Raw genomic sequence first — 25,747 nt, 5'->3', positions numbered from 1 at the left:
TCCTGATCTGCCTGCTTCTGGAAGCTGTCACATGCATGTTAACAAACTTCATCAGTCATCCTTACTTTATATCCTCATCGTTGGCAAAAATCACCACGGCCCTGGAGTTGGGAGTATCCAAGAGCTGTTTGATAATTCTATCAAAATCAATGGTCTTGTCTTTCCGTTCTTGAGGGATTCTCACAGACTGAGCAATGCAGAGCCCACCTATGAGAAGAAAAAGACAGAGAGAGATAGAGACAGTGAGAAGCAGAGAAAAGAAAGGGAGAGGAGACAGAGATAGAGAACAGAAAGGGAGAGAGATGCAGAGAATAGATATGAGAGAGAGAGAGAGAGAGAGAGAGAGAGAGAGAGAGAGAGAGAGAGAGAGAGAGAGAGAGAGAAGAGGAGAGGAGAGGAGAGGAGAGGAGAGGAGAGGAGAGGAGAGGAGAGGAGAGGAGAGGAGAGGGAGGAGGAGAGGAGAGGAGAGGAGAGGAGAGGAGAGGAGAGGAGAGGAGGAGAGGAGAGGAGAGGAGAGGAGAGGAGAGGAGAGGAGAGGAGAGGAGAGGAGAGGAGAGAAAACAAGAAAACTGTCAATAAAATACTGGAAGAGAAATAATAGCAACAAGGATCAGAATGGGAAAAGGAGAGATAGTTTCCAAAATCCTTATTGCATAGCATTTCTAGTGACAGCCCTGATGAAGCCATCAGCTATCACATAGCATTCTGAACCACTCAACCTTGGGACACTGCTTCACAACCTCATTGTTTCTGCAGTACAATTACAAATGTCTAAATATATTAGGGCACATAGATGGAAACTGGTTTAGGGGAATGAGGGCTAAGGCTAGACAAAGTGGGAAACAGAGCACAGGGTTGTACATAGAATTCACAAAATGTAGACAGGTAAAAGCAGGTTCCAATCATGCCTTCAACATTGAGTAGCCCTGTGACTATGGACAAGTGGCTTTAAACATATGTTTGCTTCAATGAAATTGTGATTAAAATGCCTGTAGTACCTGCCTCATAGTGCTGTTGCCAAGAGATTCTAAAATACTCTGAAGATCCCAAAGCATGATAGAAATGTTAGAGAAATGGTATAGTGGAGACAGGCCCTGTTCTCATTCAGATGGTCATCTGCTATGCCATTTACAGTGTCAGAGAGTTGCCTAGGGGACACTGAGAGGGGAAGTGCTTTCCCCTGAGTCATACAAACAGTTTGGGTCAGAGGCTGGATTAATCCAGTTCTTTCTGACTCTTAGACCAGGACAACTTTCTCTCCACTACAGCATCTGCTGCTTCTTTTAGATCTATCTACTACTTTACATAGCCAGGGGGTAGGGTTATTCAGGTTACATACACTCAGGTTACATACACTCACTTCGTTACAATAATAGAGAAGCGGTAGTTGATTTCTACTTCCATGTCTTTATTGACTGAGGAAATGAAGAAAACTCATAGGAAAATGTGAAAATTCATTCTGGAGCAGGATGAATTCTTTTTTAAACCACGGTATCAAATACAGTTCAATTCAATAAACTTGTGTCTAGCTACAATCCGATGCATTACACAGGTACCAAGGGCAGAAATACAAAAACTGAACAAATCTCTGCCCTCAAGGAACTTGTTTCTTCTGGGGAATCAGTGGGACATAAGCTACACACAAGATCTGTGAACCTGGGCAAAGCTCCTGAGATTCAGGTGATGTGGCTAAGCCATTGAGAAATCTGCTTCCTTTTGGCTACGAATGGCTGCCATCTTTGGTCAGATCACCATCACTGGCCCCTAACACATATGCACACACTTTTTCTCCCCAAAATCTTTCCCCTCTCCTCCTCTACCCTCCTCCTTTATTTCCCTTTTCTCTTCTCCCCTTCCTCTTCCCTCTTCCTTTCTTTCTATCACTTTCCCCCTTCCTTCAAAGCCATCTTTTGTAGCACAGTTGATAAGGTCAAAGAAACCTCAGTTCAAATCCAGCCTCAGATACTTAATTAACGTGTGACCCTGGGCAAGTCACTAAGCCTCCATCTGCTTCTGTTTCCTCAACTGCAAAATGGGGGTAATAATAGCTCCTATTCTGTAGGATTGTTTTAAAGCCCAAATGACATTGTATTTGAAAAGTACCTGGCCGTAGTAGGTACTTAATAAATGTTTTTTTCCCTAATTCTCTACTCTCCCATCCTTTTCTTTCTCCCTCTCTCTTCTTCCCCTTCCCTCTAGCCTTTTCCTCTTCTTCCCCCTTCTCTCTCCCCTGCTTTATTTCTTCTTCTCCCTCTTTCCCACTTCCAGGATCTGATGCCTCAACAACTACTACCAGGCTAAGTGCTAAGGTCCCAGTGAGTGCTACCAAGGTGTAAACTCTAACCCTCAGGTAGCCTGGTCATATAACTGGAGTTATCTCTCTGCCCATGTGCCTAGCCCACTTACTGGACTTGACATTGGGTCATACCAGCCAATGTCTGTGTTCTACTGACCTGAACAGAGCTGGTAAATATTCATCTGGCCCATGGCTAGCTGGATAGGGGCCTAGGACTTAAGGGAAGATAATCATTAACCAAAACTGAGATTATCCCTTGATTATTTCTTTACCACCATGGTTTCCTGGATGTTCCAGGGGCTCTAGAAGGCATAGGGAGTTGCTGCTGCTTTTCTCGTAGACAAGTTAGGGAAAGCCAGGCACTCATCCAGCAGGAACAATTACCCAAATCCAGTATTTGGTAAACAGATAGCTGATCCAAGCCATTCAGGGAGCTGAAGAGGGGGTGGGAGTAGGGAGAAATTGTCATTCTGGCAACCCAATTATAGTTTGAGAAAGAGATGGAAATCATGCCCAAACTGAGCAAGAGAGAAAAACATTCTCCATGCAACGGAGACAGCAGGTTCAGCACCATTGGTCTTAAGTCTGAGCAAAGAGAATCCAAATCACCTTCCTCAAACTGCTCCAAGGATGCTTGGGAGAAGAAACGGCTACTGTGCCACCTTCCCAGCAGGAGGAAAGGAGTAGTACTGGATGGAAACCCAGCTTCCCATCAGGATTCAATTATAGCTGAGTGATTAAGCAAATTATAGTAAACTCCATTTGGTGTGATTAGTAGAGGGGTGTCTTTCACACATAGATCCAGGATACTCCCAGTAGCCCACTAGGAAAAGTGATTCAGGGAAAGTCTGTTGATTGTATAGCAGAAAATGTTTCTCCCTCTAATGTGGAACTGCCCACAGATGGGCCCAATCAAAGGCCTCAGGAACACCCCCCAAAAAAATATTGATTATTAGAGGAAGTAATGATAATGAACAAGTTCCTAATGACTAATACGTGAAAGCTGATGTGACTGGGAAATAGAAAAGGTAGAGGAAGAGAAAAAACACTGCTTCCCTGTCATTCTTATCATGTTCTAGTTCTTCTTGCTGTATAAACAATCCTGTTATCTAGAAATGTTAGCCCAGCACCATACATATATGCAAATTTCACTAATTAATTTAAATACAGTTATTAAGCAAGCATGAGTATTTGAATTAATGCTTAATGTTTTTAACTAAACTGAAAGGCACTGTGGTGTGGGAGATCAACAGCCAACCTTTAGGTCAGGAAAATCTGGATCCACATTCTACCCCTGAAACATACTGGATATGTGTGTCTTTGGGCAAGTCAATCTCTCAGTGACCCCATGCAATTTTCTAAGACATAGAGCAATGATGTATGATCGGTGTTCGCAGAAAGGGCTCCTTTTTGAGAGTTCTCTATACCAAGGAAGTCATGGGTCCAGACTAACTTTTTTTAATTCTAATATATTTAATTTTGAAAAGAACATGATGTGACTTCACATGTGTAATTGATATGATATTATCTTTTCAAGAGGTAACAGGAAGGGAGAGAATTTGAGACTCAAAAATTTTTAAATCAATGCTAATTATTTTACATGTAATTGGAAAATATTTAATGAAATAATAAAAAAGAATGCGAGGTTTTTGAAAATCCATTTTTGTTGTCCATAGTTATCCATAATAGCCACTGACATGACACTGAAATTAAAGAAATAGCAGCTCGCCAAGGAAATAATGCAGACTTCCAATTCAAGCCAATAAATCTTCCTAAAGCCCCTATTATAGATGAGGCACCATGATGGTCACTGAGAATAGAGTCAAAAGAAAACAAAACAAAATGCAAAAATGCCCCAGTATTCAAGGAGCTTCCACCTTAGCAGTGAAACACAACCTGTAAACATGGAGGCGTACACATGAAAACTGGAAGAGGGGGAAGAAAACCACAAGAAGAAATAATGGTGGGGCACAACTTCATGTAGGAGATGGCATCTAGTCTGTGCCCTGAAGGAAACTAGGGTTTCCAGATGTGGAGAAGAGAAGGGTTAGTGTTAGGGTTAGAGTTACAGGCCTGGGAGACAGCCTTTGCAAAGGCATAAAGGGGTGCTGAGTGCAAGGAACAGCAAGTCTCCAGAATATTGAGGATAAAAAAGAAAATGATACACAAGTCTAGAAAGTAAAGTTAGAGGGCAGTGAAGGAAGAAGGAAGAGAATTTGGAACTGAAAATACAATAAAATTATGTTAAAGAAAAAAAGGAGGGGAGAGAAATCAAAGGATCTGGGTTCAAATTCCATCCCTGACACATATTACCTGTCATTTTGTATGAATTATTGAAAATAAAGTAGAGATAGAGCTTGCGGTTTTTCCAATAAACTCTGAAATTCACTTGAGTCACTCATTATCCGATTTTCCTGTAACATTCCTATCTACACACAAAGCTGAATCCTCCTCCTATTGCAGTTTCCTTCAAAAGCCATTGAATTCCTGACTTGAAGTCTTCATAGAGAGATTTAGCAGTGGAGCTTGAGTGGAGTACTCTAGTGAGCACATGGAGAATGACGTTCTTTCCTTCCAGTCTGTTTCTTTGGTTCTTAGCTCAAATGAGATTGTATATATAAAGTATTTTACAAACCTTAAAGCACTAGATAAGCATTAGCTATAATAACAACTGTTTTTACGACTGTCTTTTAATACATTTGAAGGAAAATAACCCACCAGCTTGTATTTGATGGGGACATTTTTCACAGTAACAATTCTTGATATGACCAGTGCATTTCTTCTGGCAGGCATTAGGGATTCCTGGCTGACTTTTGCAAACAATACTAGAAGAAAATGTGGTCCAGTGCTCCAGAAAATTTAACTCTCTTGCCCCTCGTTGTGAATCCAATCAGAATTTACTGGTATTTCAACTGTTAAAATGATACATACTTCTTGGAGAATAAATAGTGAAGGAAAAATAAACAGGCTAGAACATCAACAAACAAAGCCTTGTGCCAAAGGATGTGGGATAATTTATTAGAATCAACTGTTTACTCTCTAACACTTTAAATTTTGAAAAGCACTTTGCATCCATTATCTCATTTGTGTCTCCAACAACCTTGTGAAGCATACACTATATATATATATATATATATATATTCTCCACCCAGTTTTATTGATGATAAAATTCCAGAACTCCAGTTCTGAAAGTGGAATGGTTAGTTACATAGCTAGTTAAGCAACAGAACCCCAGGACTTCCCCACTCCAAGGCCACCACTCAAAAACTCCCCAAAAATCTGTCACTGACTTGAGAAGCTACCAGTTACTATATTAATGAGAATGGTTTCAACTTTCTGGAAATTCAGACAGTTGTATAAGAACAGCAGAAAATGGGTCCCTTTTTCCTGGTTAGTCATAATAGCCAAGAATTTCTAATGCCAGCCGGAAGAAATGCATGCATGGGTAATACCAAGCATTGTTAATGTGAAAAACACATTCACCAAAGACTAGCTGGTGGGTTATTTTGCTTTAAATGTGTTAAAAACAATCAGTCAACAATCTGAGATTTGCATCCCAACCTATAATTGGATACATATAGCAGGATTCAGAGGATTCAGTACCTTATTCAGATCTGTCTATATCATAGCCCTTAACACATGTTCTCTTTATTAAAGGGCCAGTCTATAAGGCAGGCATTCTTGTTGTCCTCTAACATCCCTTTATACTTTCTGTCCACTGTAACTAGCTGAAACTTCAAATGTTGGACAACTTTGGCAGAAGTCCAGTCTACCATCTCAGCCCACCCCCACCCTCTAAATGATGGTTTTTATGAGAGTGACACCTAAGAATAAAAATGGAAGAAATACTTAATAGAAATTCATATATTATCCCATAGTGATACCAGACTACCGCATTCAAGTAAATTTAACAAGCTGAGTCAGGAAGAAAGAAGTAATGAATTAGTTGTTCTCAGAAAGTACAGGATAGAGAATTAAAATAATGGGTTTTTTGGTCTTAGACCTGTGATTTCCTTGGTTAAAGGGAATTTATGATGAAGGAATTTCCTCCAATGATACACCTCTTCAGTACTTCTGCCACTTAACCATCTTGGAGAGTTGTCTAGAGACGGACAATTTAAGAGACTTGCCCAGATTATGCAGTCCTATTATATAGATTACAAGTAGAACTTGAAAACATATCTACCTGACTCCAATTCTAGTGCTCTAAGCACTATTTAACACAGCATCCTAATAATAGCAAAAATAAGATGAATAAGATTGATGCTAGCATAGAATTCTAAGGTTACAAAGCACTTTCCTAATAACAACCTATGACAGTGGTAGTGCAGCTTGTATTACTCCCATATTGCAGATAACAAAACTAAGGCTCCAAGACATTAAGTTCTGTTGCACATTCCTTCAAAACCATCTTCTTGTGATTTGCTCTGCCTGTCACTGCACCCTCCATGCCACTGAAACCTATCATCTGCCCAACTGAAGCATCCTCCAATCCACACATCATGGGCAAGGCAACTTAATCCTTTCAGCTCTTGAGCCCCATCCTGGGAGCTACTGATGCTAAGTGTGTCCCACAGACCATGATGCTAGCAAGCCCCATCCGTATTTCTCATGTCACACTAGCCATGTTCTTGCCAACCATTGTGCCAGGATACACCCTCACCCTCATCCCATGAGTCTACCTGGATGTCTCAGAGATATACTTTATAAGCATTTAAGAAAAGAGTTGGCAAAGATAATAATAATAATAATAATAATAATAATAATAATAATAATAATAATAATAATAATAATAAAAAGAAGTGACGCAGTGATCACTAAGAACCAGCAGGAGATCATTAAGGCATAGTATGGTGGGGGGTGATTCTCTGTCACTAAAATCACAAAATCATAGAATTACACTCACATTCAGCTTTAGCTTGAGGATCTTCAGGGGGGGGGTGGCACTACCTCCTGAAACAGTCCATTTCACTTTTGGACAATCCTAATTATTAGGACATTTCCCCTGACATCTAGCCTAAATTTCCCTATTTACAACTTTCACCCATTGCTACTGGTCCTAACCTCAGTGTCCGTGGTAAAATAATTCTAATCACTCTTCCATAAAACAACCTTTTAGGTATCTGAATAAGTTTATCACACTCTCCTCTCCTCCTTTCAATCTCCCTCCCCACTTCCATTTTCAATCAAAGGCAGCAGGATGTACCAGGGCATCCATCCTTCAGCTGGGAATTGGACTAGATGATCTCTGGAATCCCACCCAATTCTGAGATTCTGTGACTCTAGAGATGTTTTCTTTGTTGGTTTGTTTTTCTAATTCAGAAAGTTCAGAAGCCAAATTGTTCTTTCCCTTAACAAGAGCTCAAACATTAGTTTATTTTTGTTGTGACCATTTTTCCTCCTGTGGTTTGAACAAACTCAGCAGTCAGGATCAATTGCTGATAGTCTCAAAGCAGTGCCTTCATTAAGATGCATCACACTGCCAGTCCTGGTCAATAGATAAAGGTCGAACTTGGGGGCCTAAAATAATTACAATGGTTCCAAATTACTGCTTCAAGATCACCAACAATGCCCTAATTGTTGGACTTGATGAGTACTCCCATTCATCCACACAACTTCAACAACCACATCTCTAAGAATGACTATTAAATTCACATAACCCTGACCTCCCTTCTGAACTCTACATAAAAATGTCTAACCTACTACAGGATATTTTCCCTATTCCTGCTCTTCCTTCTGACACTCCTATTTCAGACAGTAGTACAATCATTGACCTTGACCCCCATGTCTATAACCTTAGAGTTAAAAATAATGATGATGATGATAGCTAACATTTATATATCTCTTTAAGGTTTATAGAGTACTACATGTATGCACATGCCTGTATAATATATATGTGTGTGCATGTGTATGTGTGTATATATAGTATGTAGGATTTATGGAAGGACATGGATACACGTATGAGAAGGTAAGGATGGTTTGTGACCTGCCTATAATGGTTCTGGAACTACATACAGCCACAAGGTAACAGTTCTTTTGAAATATGTCAGACATGACTACATTTATACATTTATTTTTAGCAATAGATAATTGCCCTGTGAAATCCTTCAATGTCTTCTTAAAATCAGTGCTTTCGTCTCATAATTATGAAAACAAAAAGAATTTAGTCCATCTGTATATCACACTGTATGCATGTAAAAGCATTTTCACATCCTAACACAATGTTATTGTCATTTAGACACCACTGTCTTTCATTAATTCTTAAGGAAGTTCCTCTTCCATTTCTATTCCCCTCTCCCAAAACCCAGTTGGGAAATTTGGGCTTCGCAGGGATTTTATCCTGCCAAATCTGCCTATAGACCAAATATATTTGAAAACTATCATTCTTTTTGGGGTGTGAAACACTTCTGCACCCCCTCAAAAATAGAGTTATATGTTACCCACATCCCACCTTCTTCAAAGGCTTTTTGTTCTCATGGAATATCGCACAATATCACAATAGAAAAGACACTTAATAAATCCTTATTTGATTCTCCAGAGTAAAGATGAATTAAATGGCACCTTAAGAATTTTATAATTTCCTTCTATTACATTTTGCAGAAATTGTCCTAAACATTTTCTAATTGTTCAAGAAACTTTGTCATTCAGTTTTGTGCATACTCTGGTGAAAATTAATTAGAAATACATTTTTCTTAAATTTAAAGACTTTAGTGTCTCCTGGCCATCAGTCAGTATTTACTAAGTACGCTGAGAAATGTCCTTTGCTCCTTGAGCAGTGGTAGAAAGTCTTGTCTCTCAGTAGAGCACTTCTTCTTTGACTAAATCAGGGCTTATTTTTCAAAATTCCATTGCCTCAATTTCTATGACCAAAGCATTTGCTATACATTAATATTTCCAGCATTCCTGGTGGTTTATTGAACTGTTGAATTCCAGAGTCAAGCTTTTATTGATATATTTCTCCTAAGATTTCTAGTTAGATCAGGACTACGAAAGCTGATTTCCTACCTTTTTAACGTACTGGCCTTTCCTTCTAGCATCCAGTCACCCTATACACCAGTTTTCTTCTATGGACTTCAAGAGAAATCAAGCCGGGGAGGAAGTACTCGCATTGGGAGACTCAAGGCCACTTCTGAATGCAAGCTTTACTTAGAGCCAGAAGAAGTCACTTAAGAAGCAACTTTCCCTGGACCAGAGACAGTATACACATTTGTAAACTGCATCACAATCTACCTGTGAGAATTTACAGAAAAGATATCATTCTGCCCTTCTCTTTCCACAGAACCTAACAATGTGGGGCTCTGGATGAGAGAAAACCTTTCAACTCACCAATCCTACATGGCGAAGAGAACAATCTTCTGCCCATTCTAGTACCTTTTGCCCAAATGCATGTAGTTGAGCGCACACACACACACACACACACACACACAAAATCCCAAAAGATTTCCATGAATCTGACCTGCAGTAAAATATTAAAATCTAATATCATGGAAGTAAATCAAAGGTGATATTCTCTTTCATGCTATTTAAGAATGTACTTGTCTTATGTTCCATTATTCATATTTACTGTGATTATTTCATAATAGGAAAGAAATATTATTCATCGCCAGAACCAATATTGAAGCTATAAAGGAAAGATAAATAAAAGCCTTTTTCTTAAAGCGCTCATGCTGAATTTGATCAGGTAACAATTCCCTATACTCTCAAAATAAGTGAGACAGAGACTTGCATGCAGAAATTACTTTAACATCCTGAAAAGAGATGCAAGTGGTTTTTAATAAAACATGATTTGGAGGGTAGATTTTATTTCACAGGTCACTGAAAAAGGGATGAGAATAAAAAAGAATAGTGAAGTATTTTCACCTTTGTCATCCTCGGAGCAAAAGGCTATTTTGAATATAATAAATTAAATCACATTTTAATGAACTGTCTAAGAAACTACATTCTGCCCATAAAAGTGACATAAATGGTTTAGAGTAAGATGGACTTGCAAAGCAGTTATATATGAATAATAAAATCCTGGTTTCTCACTGTGGTATTGCTCATGACAGAAGGATGATGAAGTAATCATGTCTAGAATCAGATCATTCTAGCTCAAAATTTACAAAGTCAACAAACCCATAAACTCCACATTTATCAATTGACACAACAAATACCAAATTATGTGGTAACACATGATTGTACAAAATGAAGCATCATCAACTGAACATAAAATATTCTTACCAAATTAACTAACACATCATCTTATCACAATAAATATGGGTTCCAATCACCTTTATGATTATGTGAACTTTTGACATTAAAGTTCTGGACTGCAATGCATCTCCCTTCCTAGAGGGAAAGGTGCAAGTTTCACTGACATTAAATGTCTTAATTACATTCGGGATCAAAACTGAATAGCTGCCTCTTTAACAAAGTAGTATGAATTAAATGAATCAAAAGAATCTCTTTAACAAAGTAGTATGAATTAAATGAATCAAAAGAATCTATCTAGTTATTAATATCTAAAGTTATTGGCTATGGATCCACATGGCATCTTAATGTTTACTCCTATGATTCCTGAAAGGCTGTGTGGCATAGAGGATGGAGACCTGAGCTGACAGTCAAGAAGACTTGGGTTCAAATTCTAATTTCAGAATTCTAAATTCAAATTCTGGTTGTATGACCTTGGACAATATTCTCAAGGTGAGTCCTGTGGACCTCTGGGCACCTCTGAGACCCTTTCAGGAGTCTGTGAGATCATAATAATTGCATTTTCATATAATAGCAAGATGTTATTTGCCTTTTTCACCCCCATTCATTCCTTCATTGACGTATTTTCAGATTCTACATGTCAACTAACATTTAGAAACTACTACTTATCAAGTTTAGGTGTAGTATCAAACAAGAATATCCACAATTATTTGAAAAAGTATTTCATTTATTACTATTTCTTCCCTTTTACAACCACGTTATCTGAGACCAGATTTTCTTCATTACTTCAACCAAAACAACATATTGTCACTGTCTGAATGTAGCACCAGATATTAGAATCCAACTGTCTTCTATTAAGCCAGATATTAAAGAGACATGCAAAAAATGAATAAAGTAATGCCACTCCTCATCACTTTTTGAAAATATAGCTATTTTTCACAAATATGTTATTTATGTTAACATGTAGCATTTTATTATTATTATTTTTAAATGAATTAATGTGAATTTTAAATGTGCCAGTTTTAATTTCTAATATGGCAAATATAACTGTAACCCACATAAACAAAAGCTCTTTGGTGTACTTCAGTAATTTTTTAGAGTGTAAAGCAGGCTGAGATCTTAGATGTTTCATTTGTAAAATAAAGAGGATGAACATGGTTACCAATTGGGGAACGAGTGAAAAATCATGGTCTGTGAATGCAATGGAATAATACTATGCTAAAAGAAAGGATGAAGTGGATTATTTCAGAGAAAACTGGGAAAACTTGTATGAAATGAAACAGAGGAAGTAAGCAAAAGCAGGATAACAATCTATACAATAAAAGAGAAGCAAGACAAACAACATGGTAAGCCTTTAACAACTCTGATGATCTTGATTCTAAAGAACCCATGATGAAACATCCAACTTATTACTCTCGACAGAGAGGGTACAGGCTCAAGGGTACAGATTGAGATACATATCTGTAGCTATATATTGATACAGATATGGATATTGATACGGAATAGCTATAGGTATAGATAAAGAAATATACATAGATGTGAGTGTACATACATATACATACATATGTGAGTGCATGTATATGCGTATATGTGTGTATATGTATATCTATCTAGCCATATCCATATCTATCTATGAAAAGAGAGAGAAATGACCAATATGTGTGGGAATCTGCATGCTTAACTAGTCATATTAACTAGTCATGTTTGGGGGGAGGGGGAAGGTTAATAAAAGAGAAAAATATTTTTATTAATTTTTAAAATTTAGGTTAAATTTTAAAAAAAATAAAGAATTGAATGAGATAACCTCAAAGGTCCCTTCTATTTAAACCTATTGTATGACACTTTCCATACTATTTGACTAATTTTATGGTTACATGCAATTATCACCTACAAAAGGTTTTAAACCATAATATGTCCTTCCTTTTCCACCAATCAAGATGCTATGCCACATACCCCTTAGCAACAGGGAATCTCTGTCTTTATTGAAGGCTTAGTTTAAGCGCCACTGTGACACAAGCTATTTCTGATGATTCCAACTTCTTGTTCCCTCCCTCTCTGCCTACATTGCTAGTATATGCTAGTATGTTCCCAATGAATGAATGCCAATTTAATCTTTAAACACATTCTCACCAAAAATAGGACAGTAAGCCAACCAACTCACCTACATTATGAAATAAACGCTGGGCAAAGAACCACTCAGGATTTTAGTTTCATGGTTTTTAGCTGACTATCTGTTGTTTGGGATTATCTGCCCTACTAATGTGTCCAATCAGGTACCAGTTACAAAAACATAGAAATGTTAACTTGTTTCACAGGTAATTGCCCTGATATTTCAGTAATCAGTATTTTGTGTCTACGTGATTGTGAGCATTGTGATTGCCATTACATACTAATTAAACCTAGAGAAATTAGTACATTTTCTCAATTTCCTTCAAAGCTCATTTTTTATCACAATATAATTGGATTATTAGGCTGCAAGAGAGACAAATTATGAATTTAATTTTTTTTCAGTAAAGACATCAATGCTTCTTTTAGTTGTATTTGAACTGTCACCTTAGGAAGGCACAAAAAGTACTTTCAATCGCAATAAAATCATCTGAACTGATTTGATTAATATGCTGTTGGAATGAAAATGCGTTAAAAAAAAAACTGGAATAGTCAATAGATCTGATGATGGGTACAGGATCTAAGAAGATCTTGGCAAGCTCCTAGAACATCAGATGAAATATAAAAAAGGAAATTCAATAGGAAGGAATACAAAATCTTACAAAAAAAAGAAAAACAAAATTTACAACAAGAAGATGGGAGGGGTGTGTTTAGATATCAGCATGAGCGAAAAAGGTCAGGGGGATTTAATGGACTATAAATTCAGTATAAGTCAGCAATGTAAAATAGTAGCAAAAAAATTTATCCTGGGGTTTCATTAGAAGGGACCTGGCTTCCAGGAATAAGGAAGAGATTTTCTCATTGTATTCTCCCCTCATCAGACTTTATCTGACATTTTGAGTTCAGTTATGGGACATTTTGTTTAAGGACATTTTAACAGTTTAGGGCAGTTTAAGGACATTTGGAAATTTGGAAAACGTCCAGACAAGTGTCATTAGAATTGTAAAGGACACTGAATTCATGACAAATAATAATAGTAGTAACAATAATAGCATTTATATAACACCTAATATGTACCAGGTATTGATCTAAGCTACTTATAATTATTTCATCTGAACTTTAGAGGCAGGTATCATTATTATCACGATTTTAAAGTTGAAGCAAAAAGAGGTTAAGTGAATTGCCCAAGGTCAGATAGCTAGTATCAAAGGTTAGATTTGAACTCAGGTCTTCTTGACTTCAGAGCCTAGTGCTCTATTCACTGAACCACCTCTATGCCAAATGAGGAATGACTAAAGAAACTTGAGAAGTCTAACCTGGAATAGACTTGAGGGTAGGGGATGGGCTGGGAGAGGAGGGAGGCAAAGATAGCTGAAAGCTATCAGGAGGAGGAGTTATTAGAATAGTTCTGCTTGACCCCAAAGGGCAAAACCAAAAATAATGAGTGGAAGTTCCAGAGCAACCCAATTTAAACTTGTTATCAGGCAACATTTCCCAATCAGTAAATCTATAAAAGAAGAAGGGGCAATGGGCTGCTTCAGGAGACAGAGAGCTCCCTTTCCCTGAATATCTTCAAGCAGATGTTGAATGATCACTCATCAGATATGTTGTACAAAAAATTTTCATTCAATAAATGGGTTAACCAGGTGGCTATTGAGTTTTATTGCTATATTTCTATATCAGTATATTTCTAGAAAACCTATAAAACCTTATAAACTATATTCTCTTTAAAAAGTTCTAGGGGGACAAAAATCGTATTTTTTTCTATATCTTAATAATGCAGATTTGCATAAAATTATATAAAAATAAAGGTTGGCACCAGATAAACTAGTGAGGACATTGAGTTTTGTGCATCATTCTATCCGTTGACATTTATGCCACAGAGAAAAGGGGGGAAAGCTACATAAGTCATTGAAGTCACCCATCTTGAACAATTTGGAAATTAAAAAAAGATAAAACCTTTCAAAAAATAATTTATTATGTACAAAAAAAAATATGTCCTACAAAATAGTGTCAGTGCTAGGGAGAGCAGTGTGATATGGTAGAAAGAGCATTAGATTTGGAGTTAGGGGACCAACATTAAATTTTGCTCATGACATTTATTATCTTGCAAACATTAGCAAATCATTTAATCATTGAGCTACCATAAAATGATGAGTTTAGGCCAGATGACCTCTAAGCACTTGAGATGTAAAGAAATTAAAAAAAAAAAAGCCTGCACTTGAAGGAGAATGAAGCTTACTAGAAACATGGGAAACTTGAAGGGAGGATTTGAGGATTCTTTTTTTTTCTCCTAATCTCTCTTGTTCTCTCCTTTCATTAAAACTTCAAATTTTGAAAGAAGGAAAATCCCTAATTGCATTTCCAGTGTTTCACACCTGTTCAGGAGCCCTCTGGGTACATGAAACCAGGAGACCTCATCAATAATCTTACTCCTAACCTGTCAGGAGGAGAACAAAGACAATCTTAAGTAAAATTAAGGGTGCCAAAGGAAACTCTTTTCTATAGCTGTTTCTGCCAGCACTATAGATGTCTGCTTTTAAAAAATTTTTAATTTGGTGAACTTATTGTTGGCAACAAATTCCAGGTAAAAATGAAAGGAGACTTACATCTTCTATGAATCTACAACTCAGGAGGCTGCAGTAAAAGCGTTCTCGTATGCCCTACTAAGTTTCTAAGGAGCGACTCTCTTCAGACTTATTCTATTTAATTTGCCTTTATAGAGAGAAAGCAAAGGGAAAGCTTTAACCAAAATCACTGTGACTTCCATGAGCTCTGAAGACTGGTATAACAGCCAACAGGTATAATTTGGCACTCCAGAACACTTCTGTTTGTTAAGTTATCCAAGATTTTTCCAGTTTTCGTCTTAACATGCTAGTGTTTAGTTGATTTAGGATATGTAGGCATCCTTGCTACTGACCACTTGAATAAAGCGTGGGTGACCCATTGCAGAACAAATTTTTCTTTTACTTTTAAAGATGCACACATATATATATATATATATATATATATGTGTGTGTGTGTGTGTGTGTGTGTATATACACATAAATGTGTATGCATAACATGCATATACACAAAGATATGCATATATTCATTTATTCATACACACACACACACATATATATATATACATATATATACATATATATATGTATATATATGTATATATATATATGCATTTTGTTGCTGTTCAGTCATTTCAGTTTCATCTAACTCTTTGTGACCCCATTTGGGGTTTTTTTGGCAAAGATACTAGAGTGGTTTTCAATTTCCTTCTCCAGCTCATTCTACAGATAAGGAAATTGAGGCAGACAGAGGTAAAGTGACTTGCCCAGGGTCACACAGCTAGTAACTTTCTGAGGCTATATGTGAATTTAGGTCTTCCTAACTCTAAGCCTGGTGCTCTACCTACTGTGCTGCCTAGTTGCCCTTACATATACACATACACACACTGCATTTCAAATTATATGAAACCAGCAAACATTCACTGTAGACCTACTATGTATAAAACACTGTGCTAGGTGCTGAGAATTTGTGTCGTTTTTTGCAGCAAATTTCCCTGACATAGAAAACTTCCACAACAGGAGTTCCCACCTGGGGCATTATCTATATGAGACTGCAGATCAACAACTCATCTATATCTTGGAATCTTAAAGACTTACCCAAGACACTAGCCATAAGATCACAAATCGAGAACTGGAAGGATCTTCAAAGGTCATCTAGTTTAACTCTCATATTTTACAGAGGAGGAAAATTAGGCTCAAAGAGATTAATTAACTTGCCCAAGGTTATCCAGGTGAGAAGTGGAAGACTGTGAATTGACTCTAAGTTCCACTCTGTGGTTTGACTACAATCACATGACTACTAAGAAGCAGAACTTGAATTGAGATATTGTAATGCCAAGAACAGCTATCTTTCCACTAAGTCACACAGGGAAAAAAAAAATTAGTTTCCATTTTCAAGAAGCATACATGACTCCTGGGAATAAAGGAAGACAGTGAAATGGTAAATTGGCAGCTTCTGATGACAGGTAAAAGCAGGCAGTATAGTTCATAGATTCATTAATTCACAAACTGTCAGAGCTAGAAGAGCCTTTAAGAGACCAATTCCCTCATTTTTCAGATGAGGAAACTGAAGCCCACAAGCATTAACTGACTTTCTCATAGTCACTCAATTAATAATAGGGCTGAGATTTCATGAGAAAACATCAGAAGTGGTAGATTTGTGATCGGAAAATGTACTCCTGGAGATGTACCATTGACAAAAACCAACCTCTTGAACATGTATATGCGTAGTGATTTGGAAGAGGCTCAGAGGTTTCTTGTGTTAAAACTTTGAAAAAGATCAAAATTTCCAAAGCAGGGCACTAGACCTATTGAGATAGCTCCTAACTGGAACAATTTTGACCATTCTTGGATTGCTATTTTAGAAGCACAGTACTAGAAAGGACCTTGAGAAACCTAATAGTCTGTTCTGGTCCTGGCTCCTGGAATGGCCACATCTAGTTGATGACAATGATAACCTATTGTTATTGATATTATGTCTAAATATTACAAAGAAAAAGGGCTTACTTTAATTGCAGAGAGCCCAAAAAACAAAATTCAATAATTTCACATAAAAATTCATCTAGTCATCATGAGTATGTTTCATATACCTGAGAGGTGTTATGATGAATTTTTGTTTATTTGTTTCATTACTAACAAAAGAAGGAAAAGAAAAGTCAGCAGATGATTCTGAAAATTTTGAATGTTTACCTATATACTAACAATAACAATCTATTTTGGAGACTTTCCCTTGATATTTTCAAAATGAAACTGTTTGTGGAATAGCATTTTTTGGTTGCTTTATTTGCTTTTCTTTTCTTTTTTCTCCATTATAAAATTGAAATTAAGGACAAAATGTAACAGAAAAACTCCAAGAAAAGAACTTACTGTAGAGCACAACTTCAAGTTTATTTTGGTTTTTTTTTCAAGTTTATTTTGTTAAAGATGCCATTACAAAAGGTGACTCTTCCAGAAGAGGAAGGCAGAGAGCAAAAGGAGATAGAAGGAAAGAGTAAGAGACATGGAATAGGAGGAAAGACAGAGAGGGACAGAGGGGAAGAAAAAGAAATATAGATACAGTAGAAGGAAAAAGAGAGGGAGAGACAGGCAGAAAAAAATGAAGGAAGGAAGGAAAGAGGGAGGGAAGGAAAAAAAAACCTGAGGCTTTTTTTTTTAAAGAATGGCCAGAAAGACACACTGACAAGCATGACAGTTTGGAAAGCTACAGGTTTAACCCACATTTACTTACAAAGAAAAGCCAGCTGTACATAGTAGAGGTATATAGTTTCATTGAAATCCTATTTTTCTTTCCCACTAGGCATATGGGAATGTTATTTTATTTTGGTGCTTGTTAAGTTGAGGATAAAAATAATAGGGAAAAAAAGTGATGGCTTGAGGAAAATCTTCAAAAAGCATAGAAAAGAATATGAAGAGACCTTATTTTCCTGAAGAGAACTATTTTAAGCCTTATCCTTTCAAGAAAATAAAGAGAATTCAAGAGAAAAGACTTTAATTAGTATCCTGAATGAACTCAATGGTAGGCCTATTGTTCAAGAAATGAGAAGCTATCTGTAGTAATAGTGAAGGTAAATGGTGACTTTGCTGTGATCTTTCTCATGGCTAAAACACTGTAAATAATTATTTATATTATTATTTTATTACATTGTTAATAATTTATATAACCATTAAACTTGATGTTAAAACCTAGGAGATTAGTTGATCAAATGTACATGTAAAGAGAGTTTCTTTAGTTTATTACATATTTAATGTTATTGCATTGTGTATTATATTATATATGTAATAAAGAAATCTTTTAACATATTAAACATGTAATGTATAATAATTAAACATATCAAATATGTAATAAACTGGGGGAGTTCAGAGTTAACTGATGAAATTGCAATTCTAGTAATTAATAAGGACTTGATATCAAGACAATGAATAAGTCACTATGCTGCTAAGAAGGTAGTTAACCCTCAAACCCTGATAGACAGTCGTAGATACACATCAAATCTAGATTTCTTTCCACAAATACATATCAAAACCACTATAAACAAGTTAGTTTTTCAAGGAAGACTTGTTTAAGTAGGAGTGCTAGACCCAAAAACCTTCATCCCAATTCTAGCTCTTTCATTTGCTATCTGTGTGATCCCCCTACCCTACAGTTTCAGTTCCTCATATGTAAAATGAAAATGTTGGGGCCAGCTAGGTGGCACAGCAGATAGAGCACTGGCCCTGGAGTCAGACGGACCTGAGTTCAAATCTGACCTCAGACATAATACTCACTAGCTGTGTGACCCTGGGCAAGTCACTTAACCCTGATTACCTCATCAAAAAAAAATGAAAAGGTTAGACAAGATGGACCTCTGAGGTCCTTTCCAACTTTAACCCTAAAGGAAAGATCTGATACTGTAGGCCAGACCACATGATGTAGTGGAAACAGCATTGTATTTGGAATGAAGGTACCTAGGTTTTGATTTTGACTCTGTTACTTCTTAACTGTGTGACTTTTGAGCAATTTATAACCTCTCTGGGCCTTAGTTTTCTCCTCTTTAAAATGCAAGAGGATCAGAGTAAGTTATCTCTGAGTCCCCTTTCAGCTCTTTAAAGCAGATAAATAATAACAGCAAACATAATCGAACAAGTACACAAACTCACTAGAACTGTTCATTCTGTAGTCAACAAAGGACATGAGATTTCTTTTTTGAGGCTTCAGAGTCCAGATAGCAATAGTTTAGCAGCTGAGTGTAGAGAAATTAGCCAGGGATCCCTGAACAGCCCAATTGTCACTGTGTCACCTGCAATAGGAACTTGACTCTCCTCCCCACCCCCAGGGATCAGAAAGAACCTTCTGGGTGACGAGGACATAATACAGGGAAAGTGAAGTAGTGGGCCCTCAAAGAGTTAACATAGTTTCTAAAAATGTCCTACTGGGAAGACACTTGGCAGTGAGACAGAGAAGCCATCACCCAAATTAGCCTTTTGCAATCAGTTAGCCTAAAGTAAAATGTCACAATATCAGGAAGATGGTATGAAGATTTAGAGGAAATTCTCTTTTCCCCAGATCAAAGCAACATGTAGATATTAACTGAACTGGAATGTTAGCCTACTTATCCATTTCTTTTATTAGAAAGACACTAGTAGGGGAGAGAGGCGAGTCTGTAAGCAGTTAAATATATATTTGGTCTTATCATATGAGTGTTTTTCTCCTAATATACAGTAAAATATTCCTGGGGTGCCCACATTTTTAATCCCTGCTACTATATGAAGCCATAGTCAAATCCACAGACTGACCTTGAAATGGTAGGGTTTGAAGGACATTGAAATCTCCTTGGTTCCAAAACAAATCCTTAATCCTCTTCAGAGCCTTGAGGTAATTGCTTTAAGTCTAAACTAAAATACCAACTGTTCTGTAGGAGGTCATTGATTCTTCAAGCTATTATCAACCTCTAATACCTAACACTAAAGTATTTATCAGATTAGTTAGTCAATTACTTAGTTAGACTTGAGGGGATGAGTCATAACAATGGTACATTATTACGTAGGGAAGTGAGGAAAAGGAATTAATTGGGGCATTAAGGTAAGATAGTCCTGAGGCGGAACTGAAAATAGGGAGAAATCACAGCAGGGCTCCCAGAGACACCATGGGAATTCCAGGTGTAGATTAGGGAATGTAGAAAGCATGGGAGGAGAAATATCTCAAAAGAAAATTCAAGGTCTCTGAAAAGAAATCTTAACCACATTGCCAATTTCACCCCAGGCAAATCCCACCCCAGACCCAGGGAGAATATAAACTTGTTGAAGAAGAGATGAGGATAATGTTTTAAAAATCTATAACTGAGGGCAGCTAGGTGGCACAGTGGGTAGAGCCTTGGAGTCAGGAGGACCTGAGTTCAAATCAGCCTCAGACACTTGACACCAGCTGTGTAATCCTGGGCAAGTCACTTCACCCCATTGCCTTGCCAAAAAGAAAAAAAAATAGAATGGGGCAAGTGGAACCTAATGACTCTATGAGAGAAAAACAACCAGTCAAACAGAAAAAAAAATAATAAAAAATCAGAAGAAAACATGAAATACCTCATTGGTAAAATAACTGACCTGGAAGATAGATCTAGGAAAGACAATTTAAAAGTTATTGGTCTACTTGAGAATTACGATGAAAAAAAGAGCCTTCAGGAAATCATCAAAGAAAACTGCCCTGAGGTCCTACAACCAGAGGGAAAATTAGTCATCAAAAAAATCCACTGATCACCTCCTGAAAGAGATCCCAAATTGAAAAGGAATGTTGTAGCCAAATTGCAAAATTACCAAATTAAAGAGAAAATACTGCAAGCAGCCAGAAAGAAACAATTTAAATATTATGGAACCACAATCAGAATTACACAGGACCTTGTAGCTTCTAACTTAAAAGATCAGAGGGCATGGAATACAATACTCCATAAGGCAAAGGAGTCTGGATTACAACCAAGGATCAGCTACTCAGTGAAACTGAGCATAATCTTTCAGGGGAGGAGATGGACATTCAACCAACTAGGGAACTTTGAAACCTTCCTGATGAAAAGACTAGAGCTCAACAGAAAATCTGACCTTCAAATACAAGACTCAAGAGAGGCATAAAAACGTAAACAGGAAAAAAAAACACATTATTAATATGGGCAAACTGTTTATATCCCTACAAAGGAAGATGACACTTGTAATTCTTGAGAATTGTAATGTTATTATGACATTTAAAAGGGGGTATACTTAGACAGAGGGCATGGGTTTAAGTTGACTTTGATGTGATGGTAAAAAATCTAAATAAGTGATGAAAAGGGATTGTACTTGGAGAAGAGGAAAGGAGGAGGCAGACAATGATAAATTATGTCACATGAAAAGGGAAAAAAATCCTAATACAGTAAAGAAAAAAGAAGGAAGGGAGATGAGCATTATTTGAACCTTACTCTCATCAGATTTGGTTCAAAGAGGGAATAACAATCAATTAGGTACAGAAATCTAACTTACCCTATAGGAAGTAGAAAGGGTAAAGGAGAAGAAAAGAGAAAGGGCTAATAGAAAGGAGGGCAGACTGAGGAGGAGGTAAAGGGAGAAAGGAGAGAGAAAAGCATAAACAGGAGGAGGGAACAGGATGAAGAGAAAGACACAGATAGAGATCATAACCATGAATGTGAATGGGATGAACTCTTCCCAAAAAATGGAAACCGATAGCAGAGTACATTAAAAACCATAATCCTACAATATGTTGTTCACAAGAAACACATTTCAGAGGGATATACACAGAGCAAAGGTAAAAGGCTGGAGCAGAATATATTATACTTCCACTGAAGTTATAAAAAAAAAAAGCAGTGGTAGCAATCCTGATCTCAGACAAAGCAAAAGCAAAAATACATCTAATTAAAAGAGATAAAGGAAACTACATCCTGGGAAAAGATAGCACAGATAATGAAGTAATATCATTACTAAACATATGTACACCAAGTGGTATAGTATCCAAATTCTTAAAGGAGAAGTTAAGGGAGATACAGGAAGAAATACAGAGCAAAACTATACTAGTGGGGGACTCAACCTCCTCCTCTCAGAACTAGATAAATCTAACCACAAAATAAACAAGAAAGAAGTTAAGGAGGTGAATAGAATATTAGAAAACTTAAATATGTTGACCTCTGGAGAAAGCTGAATGGGGATAGAAAGGAATATACCTTTTTCTCAGTGGTATATGGCACATACACAAAAACTGAACATGTACGAGGGCATAAAAACCTCACAATTCATTGCAGAAAGGAAAAATTATTAAATGCATCCCTTTCAGATCATGGTGCAATAAAAATTACATGTAATAAAAGGCCATGGAAAGATAGATTAAAAAATAATTGGAAATTAAATAATCTAAAGAATGAGTGGGTCAAAAAACAAATCATAAAAACAATCAATAACTTCAGCCAAGAGAATGACAATAATGAGACAATATACCAAAACTTATGGGATAAAGCAAAAGCAATCCTTACAGGAAGGTTTTCTATCTCAAAATCTTTACATGAATAAAATAGAGAAAGAAGAGATCAATGAATTGGACATGCAACTAAAAAAAGAAAGAAAAAGAACAAATTGAAAATCCTCAATTAAATACCAAATTACAAATTATGAAAACCAAAAGAGATATTAATGAAATTGAAATTTTTTAAAAAAACTATTTAACTAATAAATATAATTAAGAGCTTATTCTTAGGAAAAAAATAAAATAGATAAAGCTTTGGTTAATTTGATTTAAAAAAAAAAAAGAAAGAAAGAAGAAAACCAAATAACCAGCATCAAAAATAAAATTAGTGGTGAATTCACCACCAATGAAGAAGAAATCAAGACAAAAACTTGGAGGAATATTAACCCACTATCTGCCAATAAATTCTACAATCTCAGAGAAATAGATGAATATTTTCTTTTCTTTTCTTTTTTTTTTTTTGGTCTCAGGACCCCTCTTATTCTTTTTTAAAATTAATTTATTTTTAGTTTTCAACATTCATTTCCACAAGATTTTGAGTTCCAAATTTTCTCCCCATCTTGTCTCTCCCCCCACCCCAAGATGGCATGCATTCTGAGTACCCCTTCTCCTAATCTGCCCTCCCTTCTATCTCTCCCCACCTTCTCTTATCCTCTTCCCCTTCAATTTTCCTGTAGGGCAGGATAGATTTCTATACCCCATTTCCTGTATATCTCATTTCCCAGTTGCATGTGAAAAATTTTTTTAAACTTTTGTTTTTAAAACTTTGGGTTCCAAATTTTCTCCCTTCCTTCCTCCCCACCCACCCTCAATGAAAAGGCAAGCAACTCCATACAGGTTTTACATGTGTAGCCATGCAAAACACTTCCACAGTAGTCATGTTGTGAAAAACTAAGTATATTTTCCTCAATCATATTGTGCCCCTCATTTATTCTATTCTCTCTTTTGACCCTGTCCATCCTTAGAAGTGTTTGCTTCTAATTACCCCCTCCCCCAATCTGCCCTACCCTCTATCATCCTCCTCCTCTCTTGTCCCCTTCCCCCCTTATTTTTCGTAGGGTAAGATAGATTTCCATACCCAACTGAATGTGTGTTATTCTTTCCTTAAGCCAAATACGACTAGAATAAGATTCACTCATTCCCTCTCTCCTCCCCCTATTTCCCTTTCACTAAAAGCCTTTTCTTGTCTGTTTTATGTGAGATAATTTACCCCATTCTACCTCTCCCTTTCTCCTTCTCCCAGTATAATCCTCTCTCACCCCTTAATTTTATTCTCCAGATATGCTCCTTCATCTTCAACTCACCCAGTGCCTATATATATATATATATATATATATATATATATATATATATATATATATATATATATATGTTTTTCCCTTCAACTACTCTAATACTGACAAAGGACTCATGAGTTACAAATATCATCTTTCCATGCAGAATGTAAACAGTTCAACCTTAATAAGTCTCTTGTGATTTCTCTTTTCCATTTACCTCTCTCATGTTTCACTTGAGTCTTGTATTTGAAAGTCAAATTTTCTATTCAGCTCTGGTCTTTTCATCAGGAATGCTTGAAAAGGCCTCTATTTCACTGAATATCCATTTTTTTCCCCTGAAGGATTATACTCAGTTTTGCTGGGTAGGTGATTCTTGGTTGTTATCCTATTTTCTTTCCCCTCGGGAATATTATATTCCAAGCCTGCTGTCCCTTAATGTGGAAGCTGCTAAATCTTGTGTTATCCTGATTGCATTTCTACAATACTTGAATCGGTTCTTTCTAGCTGCTTGCAAGATTTTCTCCTTGACCTGACAATGCTGGAATTTGCCTACAATATTCCTAGGAGTTTTCCTTTGGGGATCTCTTTCAGGAGGTGATTGGTGGATGCTGGATTCTTTCCATTTCTATTCTGCCCTCTGGTTCTAAAATATCAGGGCAGTTTTCCTTGATAACTTCTTGAAAGATGATGTCTAGGCTCTTTTTTTGATCATGGCTTTCAAATAGTCCAATAATTTTAAAATTCTCTCTCCTGGATCTATTTTCCAGATCAGTTGTTTTTCCAATGAGATATTTCACATTGTTTTCTATTTTTTCATTCTTTGGGTTTTGTTTTACAATGTCTTGATTTCTCATAAAGTCACTGCCTTCCAATTACTCCATTCTAATTTTTAAGGAAATATTTTCTTCAGTAGGCTTTTGGACTTCCTTTTCCATTTGGCCAATTTTGCTTTTTAAGGCATTCTTCTCCTTATTGGCTTTTTTAATCTCTTTTGGCATTTGGGTTAGGGTATTTTTTAGGGTGTTACTTTCTTCAGTATTTTTTTGTGTCTCCTTTTAGCAAGCTATTGACTTGTTTTTCATGATTTTCTTGCATTACTCTCATTTCTCTTCCCAGTTTTTCCTCTGCTTCTCTTACTTGCTTCTCAAAAATCCTTTCTGAGCTCTTCCATGGCCTGGGACCAATTCCTATTTTTCTTGGAGGCTTTGGAGGTAAGAGCTTTGACTCTGTTGTCTTCTTCTGGTTGTATGTTTTGATCTTCTTTGTTACCAAAGTAAGATTCTATGGTCTGACTCTTTTCGCACTGCTTGCTTATGATCCCAGTCAAATCTTGAGTTATAAACTCTTTGTTAAGTAGGGGTCTGTGGAAAATGTATTGTCCCAAGCTTTGGGGGGTTTCGTGAAGCTGTTTTCAGAGATACTTCCAGGGACCTGTAAATTTTAAGTTCTTCCAAGGTGCTATGATCAAGGGTGAGGTGTTTACTTCTTTCCTGACCTATGCTCTGTTCTGAGTGACCACAAAAACTCTTTTCTGTCTTGGAACTGTAAGGAGGATTTTCTCTTTACCACCCTATAAGCTCAACCATGCCAGCATTCCTCTTTGCCCCAGGACTACCACCCAGAACTGAGATCCAGATCTAAGCAGGGGCAAAGCAAGAGAATCCTGCACCAGCAAAGAGATCCCTGTAATCCCCCTCTGATCAGCCACTCAATTCCCCCTCAGTCTGTGGGCCAGAAGCTCAGGAGGCAGCTGCCACCCTAGGGCCATACTCAGGGACTGGGGCTGGGACCGCACTTCTCTCTTACCACAGACACAGATTTTCCTACTGACCTTCTAAGTTGT

At 36.9% G+C, this 25,747-nt stretch overlaps 1 protein-coding gene across 1 annotated transcript in view; it reads right to left on the bottom strand.

Annotated features, from left to right (window-relative positions):
- The window catches only part of GRM7 (glutamate metabotropic receptor 7), a 960,751-nt gene that overhangs the window by 497,310 nt on the left and 437,694 nt on the right, over window positions 1-25,747 (bottom strand). Inside the window, 1 exon segment of the mRNA XM_020973801.2 lies at window positions 66-207. Coding sequence (XP_020829460.2) covers window positions 66-207 — 142 coding nt within the window.

Source organism: Phascolarctos cinereus, unplaced genomic scaffold (assembly GCF_003287225.1).
Source record: "Phascolarctos cinereus isolate Bilbo 61053 unplaced genomic scaffold, phaCin_HiC Scaffold_4;HRSCAF=312, whole genome shotgun sequence".
Taxonomy (NCBI): Eukaryota; Metazoa; Chordata; class Mammalia; order Diprotodontia; family Phascolarctidae; genus Phascolarctos; species Phascolarctos cinereus.
This window is presented reverse-complemented; position numbering and strand designations above follow the sequence as displayed.